This window comes from Trichechus manatus, unplaced genomic scaffold (assembly GCF_000243295.1).
Source record: "Trichechus manatus latirostris isolate Lorelei unplaced genomic scaffold, TriManLat1.0 scaffold00001, whole genome shotgun sequence".
NCBI classification, from domain to species: Eukaryota; Metazoa; Chordata; class Mammalia; order Sirenia; family Trichechidae; genus Trichechus; species Trichechus manatus.
This window is the reverse complement of record NW_004443937.1, coordinates 13539203-13546599: the sequence shown is the minus strand read 5'-3', so window position 1 is coordinate 13546599 and position 7397 is coordinate 13539203. Positions and strand designations below refer to the sequence as shown.

The 7397-nt window shown below is 46.4% G+C and overlaps 1 protein-coding gene across 1 annotated transcript in view; it reads right to left on the bottom strand.

The window, feature by feature from the left end:
- Positions 1-370: 370 nt before the first annotated feature.
- Positions 371-7397, bottom strand: part of RBSN (rabenosyn, RAB effector) — a 30148-nt gene continuing 23121 nt past the window's right edge. Inside the window, exons 9-12 of the mRNA XM_012554198.2 lie at positions 6664-6750; positions 5615-5717; positions 3254-3358; positions 371-2644 (exon numbers count right to left, since the gene is read on the bottom strand). Of these exons, the coding sequence (XP_012409652.1) occupies positions 1502-2644; positions 3254-3358; positions 5615-5717; positions 6664-6750 (1438 nt within the window). The 3' untranslated portion in view covers positions 371-1501. The remainder of the gene's footprint in view (positions 2645-3253; positions 3359-5614; positions 5718-6663; positions 6751-7397) is intronic.

Genomic DNA, 7397 nt, shown 5'->3' with positions numbered 1-7397 from the left:
CAAAAGATGTCACTTTGAGGACTAAGGTGTGCCTGAGCCAAGCCATGGTATTTTCAATTGCCTCATATGCATGCGAAAGCTGGACAATGAATAAGGAAGACCAAAGAATTGATGTATTTGAATTATGGTGTTGGTGAAGAATATTGAATATACCATGGACTACCAGAAGAACAAAAAAATCTGTCTTGGAAGAAGTATAGCCAGAATGTTCCTTAGACGCGAGGATGGCGAGACTTTGTCTCACGTACTTTGGACATGTTATCAGGAGGGACCAGTGCCTGGAGAAGGACATCATGCTTGGTAAAGCAGAGGGTCAGCGAAAAAGAGGAAGACCCTCAATGAGAAGGACTGACACAATGGCTGCAATAATGGGCTCAAACAGCAATGACTGTGAGGATGGTACAGGACTGGGTGGTGTTTCACTCTGTTGTATATAGGGTCACTATGAGTCAGAACCTACTCGACAGCTCTAACAAATACTAAATATTGGTAAGAAAGTATCTCACCAGTGCCCCAGGTCAGGAGAGGATGAACCACAAGGGAAGAAGGCTGATCAATCTGCCCTGAAAATAATTTTTTCTTCTGACTCAGGGAAGCTGCCCATCCCCCTGACAACATTTGACAAAAGCTTTCTTATCACCAATTCCTGAACTATAGACTGGGCCCTTTAAAGAGGCCCAGATGGAGTGATTTTGCCAAAGCTCTGAGGGAGACTCCTCAGAGGAGAGACAATCAATCGTTCCCTCAGTCATTCAGTTCCATCAGAGACTCTTCCCTCAAACACTACCTCCTCTACTGACCAAAATGTTAACCACTCCTGTTTTCTAAAAAGTTCATGATCAGACTCACAATGACAACCCTTGAAGTGGGAGTTTAACTTCCTAAAAGAGACAAACAAGAACTTACACAGAGAGACAAGCAGACCCTGGTGGACATATCATCTCCATCACCCTCTTAAAAAGAGGTGCTGGGCTCTCCTTGGTCTAACCTATTCCTCTCATAGTAACACCTCCCTCTTTCCATTGCACAAGCAGGATGCACCAAGCATGACACAGGAAGCCCCCAGTGAGAGGGAACCCACAGCATAATGGGGACAGACTTCCACCAGAGCAGAACAGTTTAAAGAAATCCACCTTGGCTAAAGGAAGGCCCGATACAAGGTTGCCCTGTAATACTGCATAATGACCAAAGACCAGGCAGTAGCAAATAGACCCAAGAAGTGCATGGCAACCATTTCTACCCTGGGCCCAACAGAGCTGCATTTAGTTATATTTCAGGAGTGAAAATTGTAAAGTCCCTTCTAAAGTCCCTCCAATTAAAAAAAAAAAAAAACAGAACAACGGAAAACAAATGCTGATTTTTCCTGTTCTAGTTCCCATTATTCAACTGTAGTGGAAATACCTCAAAGTGCACAGCACAAAAGAGCAGATCCCCTCCGCTAACCTGTGGGCATTTTACTTCTCACCCTGCCTTCTTCCCCATCAACCTCACCAGCCCCCGGTCAGTCAGTGCCCCCCTTCTGCTTGGCCAGAGTGCGCTTCAGCTCCCGCAGGTTCTCTGTCAGCACCTCCACCTCATCCAGGCGGCCGCACTGCTTGGCATCAAAGATGTACGCCTTGATGTTGTCAATCTGCTGGAGGAGGAGCTCCTCCTCTATGGGCTCCTCGGCCTCCGGCCCGCTGTCACTGTCCATCTCAAAGGGATTGGTAGAGGTGTGCTCCTCAAAGGGGTTGCCAGGAACAGGAGGGCTTAGCCTCTGGGGGTGATGTTCATCTTTCTCATCGAAGGGGTTGGACACTGGGCCGTCTGGGGTAGTGAAGGGATTCCCTGCCACTGCCTCCTCCTCCTCCTCTTCCTCAAAAGGATTGTACTCTTTTGGGATCTGGGCTGAGGGGCCGAAGGAAGCCTCTGCAGCAGGAGAGCCACCAGTGCCCTCTGTGGGGCTCGAGAGATCTTCCTCATCAAAGGGGTTTAGGGCAGGCACCTCATTTTGCTGTGACATGGTGCTCTGGGGGAAGAACTCCTGGCTGAGGGCTGGGGGCCCAGACCACACTCTGATGGGTTCTCCAGCTGAGCTGGGTGAAAGGGTCTTGGGAACCGTGCTGCTTTGAACTGGGGGAGAGCCTGGGTCCGGAGCATAAGCAAGGTGGGTGCGAGGCTCTCTGCCAGGCTCCAGCTGAAAAGGCCTGACTTCTTGGAAGTCCAGGGACCGTGTCCGTGTGTGCAGGGACGTTGCCTGGAACTGCTCCCTTTCTCGTTCCCACTCCCGTTCCTGGAGCATCTGCAGCTGTTCCCGTTGCAGGTCCTCCTCCTCTGCCTGCCTCCGGGACAGCTCAATGGCTTTCTCTGTCTGCTGCTGGTCATACTCGTCCTGCAGTTGTCGCAGGTTCTCCTGCAGCGTGCGCATTTCATCTGTCCGGCCAGCAGCCTTGGCCTGCCTGATGAACGATGTGATGTTGTGGATCTGCTGGAGAAGGGGGTCTGAGTCTTCACTGTGGCCCTGGCCTCCGGAAAGCGGGAGCCAGCCCTCAGCCTTCCGCAAGGGGGCAGGGCCCCTGCGAAAAGAAGCCACCTCCCCATTGGTAGCACGAGACGCCAGGTCACTCTGCCTTTCTGTCAACCTTCGCTGGGATTCCAGGGCAGCCTGGGGAGAAGAAACACAGACACAGTCCAATAGCAGGTGCTACCATCAGAGGTCCCTTCTATCCTGTGCCAGCAAGACACCGATTTTCCACCTCAGGGCAAACACAACCAGCTGCTACAACCAAATCATGCTTTTTTCAGGGGCGAGAGGAGTGGCATACTCTAATTTTCAAAAATAAAATAAAACAAATCACAGTAAGCTAAAGGATGAGATTCACTGGCCATCTACTTTTCTCAAACTTCTGAGGTCTGCTACAACTCATCTACACTAGAGTCTCAAACAATATTAAGTATGCATATTATTTTCTGTTTAATATTGCATATTCTAAGGTGTTCTACAAAGAACCCCCACAGCTATATCCTCTGCAGCCTGCATCAGAGGGAGAAGTGCCAATCTGGGCAGGAGAGAATCAGCAGAACCTGTGGAAGAAAAACAAACACACATTCTGGTTTTTGTAGACCAGAATGAGGCCAGAATAGATGAAAAATCCAAGCTAGACAGTGGGAGAGGTTCTGCTTTCCTGCAGCCTCATAGGACCTTCTGGGCCCTGAGGAGGCCTGTGCTCCAGAAGCCTGAGGAGGAAGCCAGAGCCAAGATCACCTTACTCACTTGTCTCTCCAGGATCATCTTCTTCTCCATTTCCTGCTTCCTTTTCTTTTTCAGTTCCTCAAATTGTTCTTTGGTTGGCAGTGACATCAAGCCAAGCAACTTTTCCTGTAGGAAGTCACAGACAATTTTACACTTAAACCCTTTTGGGAAAAAAAATCAACCACAAGCCCTGTGATGAGTCTGTGTCAGCTAAGCACTACACCCTCAGAGAGTCATGTTAATTGATGGCTGCAGGAAAGGGCCTAACCCTTAAATCAGGCCAGAGAGTCAACTTCCAAACTATTCTGCCTTTTCCTTATGAAATGACCAGCATCAGACATCCCAGTTACTTACCTGTTCAAATGTCACCTTCTTGATAAGGCTTTTTCCCTGACAATCTATGGCAATTTGTAAACCTCCATCCCAGCCCTCCCCATCACCCTGTCTCCACAGCACTTTCCACTATCTTACATACTATGCATTTTAGTTGTTTATTGTCTACCCCCTCTTTAGAATATAAGTTTTACAAGAACAGAAATGTTTGTCTTTTTTGTTCCCTGTAGGGCACTCAGCACCTAGAACATTGCCTGGCACATGTAGGCACTCAAATGATTGCTGAATGTAATCACTACTCAAAGGGAGAAAGTGCCTCATTCTCTGCCATACAGTGTTAGGAAACTAGACCAACAGGACTCTAACTATTAGAACTCTTTGTCAGGGAGCCCCGGAGGTGGTTATCTGTGGTTCTGCCAGAAGGAGCATTCAGAGGTAGAAAGATACAACTCAGACCTAACCACCTAGGTTTAACCTGCCTCTGAACCATCGGCCGTTTCCTCCTAACCAGTGCCCTAGGAAGAGTCCCTTAGGAGCTTGTCCCCAGGAAGAAATGCTATGCACAAGTATGCCCAGCATGGCAATGCTTATAATAGCAAAATGAGAATCTATCAAATGCCCAACTAAAGAAGGATGGATAAATAAAGGATGGCAAACACAGTCAAAGCAGTATCCTGTAGCCATTCAAGCAACAGTGATCACGATATAAAACTTAAGGAAACAAGAGGAGACACAAATTTGTAATTATGCACTAATTATAACTGTTGTTGTTGCTGTTAGGTGCCGTCGAGTCAGTTCCGACTCACAGTGACTCTTTGTACAACAGAACAAAACACTGCCTGGTCCTGCGCCATCCTCACAATTGTTGCATGTTTGAGCCCACTGTTGTGGCCCACTGTGTCAATCCATCTCAGTGAGGGTCTTCTTCTTTTTGGCTGACCCTCTACTTTACCAAGCATGATACCCTTCTCCAGGAACTGGTTTTTCCTGATAACATGTCCAAAGTACGTGAGATGAAGTCTCACCATCCTTGCTTCTGAGGAGCATTCTGGCTGTACTTCTTCCAAGACAGATTTTTTTGTCCTTATGGCAGTTGATGGTATATTCAATATTCTTTGCCAATACCATAATACAATACATCAAGTCTTCTTCAGTCTTCCTTATTCATTTTCCAGCATTCATATGCATATGAGGTGACTAAAAATACCACAGGGTTATGGATTGAATTGTGTCCCCCCAAAATGTGCACCAACTTAGCTAGGCCATGATTCCCAGTATTGTGTGGTTATCCACTATTTTGTGATGTCATGTGATTATCCTACATGTTATAAATCCTAACCTCTATGATGTTAATGAGGCAGGATTAGAGGCAGTTATGTTAATGAGGCAGGACACAATTTACAGGATTAGGTTGTATCCTGAGTCAATGTCTTGAGATACAAGACAGAAAAGCAAGCAGAGAGGAGAGGGACCTCATGCCACCAAGAAACAAGTGCAAGGAGCAGAGTGCGTCCTTTGGACTCGAGGTCCCTGAGCTGAGAAGCAACTAGACCAGGGGAAGAATGATGACAAGGACCTTCCCCCAAAACTGACAGAGAAAGCATTCCACTAGAGCTGGCGCCCTGAATTTGGACTTCTAGCCACCTAAACTGTGAAAGAATAAATTTCTACCTGTTAAAGCCATCCACTTGTGGTATTTCTGCTATGACAGCACTAGATAACTAAGACACATGGCTTGGGTCAGGTGCACCTTAGTCCTCAAAGTGACAGCTTTGCTTTTTAACACTTTAACTTATATGAAAAATGCACATGGGAAAAATAGAATATACCAAAATAATGAGTGACTGTATTGGGATTTGGGATTAAAAGTAGTTTTACTTTTCTCTGAAATCCAGATTTTTCTCTAAATGTGGCATAATGCATTTATAATCTTAAAACATAATAAATGTATAAATAAAACATCAGCCATTAGCATGGATTCTGCTTTCTGAGAGGTAAAGGCATAGGATGCGCCAAGTGTGATGTTTATGTCACCACAAGATAGCTTACCTGTACAAAAAGTGTAGCTGAGTATCTGACCATCCGCTGCAGCCGCAAAGTGTTTGGATGTGGTGGAGGGTCCTGGTTCAAGCCTAAGGTTAAGATCTTCTTACTGAAATGGAACAAACGCATCAATGTAAGGGGCGCTATCAGCCTCAGAAACAAGGGTGAAAAGTCCCTGGAGGTGCCAGGTTTTCACAGGGAGCTGAGAAGATTTGTGGAGGAGATGGGTTAGTGACTCCACTTAAGTTTTTCCTTGAGGACAAGGCCTATTTCTTACCCTATGGCTGTACACAAGGGCCCTAATAGCACAGGGTGCATGACAAACACTTGGTCATCGAGGGACTGACCACCCGGGCAGGACCAACTTTGTGAGCATGTGACCTGTACAGCTGCACAGGGTCCAGCAGTTACAAGGGACTGTGTTTGGTTTAATGCTCAGCTGTCACTGTCTTAAAATTATTGATTTTTGAACAAGGGCCCTACATTTTCGTTTTGCCCCATGCCCTGCAAATTATGTAGCATGGATGGAGAAAGATTCCTCATCTCAGTTCCCCTTCTCAGTCACTGCACTTCATACACCTCAAAGGGCTGGCTGAACCCTGACAGCCAGTCCCACAGTTAAAGAGCCACTGCAGACTTGAAGAAAGAACACAGAACAGAGCCTGGGTTTCTACCCTGATGCCAACACTTTTGCTAGATGTGGTACCTTTTATCGCCTATAAAATGGGGGATATTTATCCCATTTACCCCAATTACCTCACAGGGTAATTTTGGCAGAATAAACGGGCTACTCTATGAGGAAATATCCAGGGATGGGCACACAGTTGGCGTCAATACATAGCTCTTATTCCTTTAAAAGTACCAAACATTAGAAATCCTTAACTAAAAGTTACTGCGATGTATCGAGTGCCAGAGCTGTCACCTTCCTCAGCCTCTCCCTCACACGTTTCCACTGTGCCCAAGCCCCTGGGTAAGCCCAAGCCTGCTAGCAGTCAACCACTTCATTAAAACACAGCACCTTCTCCACTCAAACCAGCAGATGGGACAGGTCATACCTTAAAGCGTCTATTAGCTCATATGCTTTCTGCACTTGCACGCGAAGGTCATTGGCATGTTCCAGACTGTAGGTTGTCTCCCCAGCACTGAGGAGAAATCACAGAGACACCTGATCTAAATTTCATCCCGCTGATGGAAGAACATAGTGTAGAAGGGCTCTAAAGGTTTAAGGCCTCACAAAGGCAGACACAGTTAATTTTCTCCAGGTGGCATCTTGTACATAACGCAGGGCTCATTCCTCTTCAAATTATAAGTGCTAATTAACTGGAAGCTGCTTTCCAGTCTGCAGGCATCAGAGGGACATACTCATTCCTAGGACTCTGTGGACTAGCTCTTATGCTCATCGCTAAAATAGATCTGACTGAATCTACTTCGGAGACCTGCTGGCACAGTGGTTAAGAGCTCAGCTGTTAACCAAAAGGTCAGCAGTTCGAATCTACCAGCTGCTCCTTGGAAACCCTATGGGGCAGTTCTACTCTGTTCTATAGGGTCCCTATGAGTCAGAAAGGACTAGACAGCAACGGGTTTTGGAATCTACTTCAACCTACTTTCCCTAAGCAATTTTACTGTGTCCAATAAAATATATGAAGTGGTTTACTAAATGAGTTGACTACACTAGACTAGAAAACCACTTGGCTTTTCTCACTCAAACGTTACTCAGAAAGAAAAGGGACAATGCGAGCGCTAACCAAGGAATCCTGCTACAAGCAGCCTCCTGCAGGGCATCATGTTG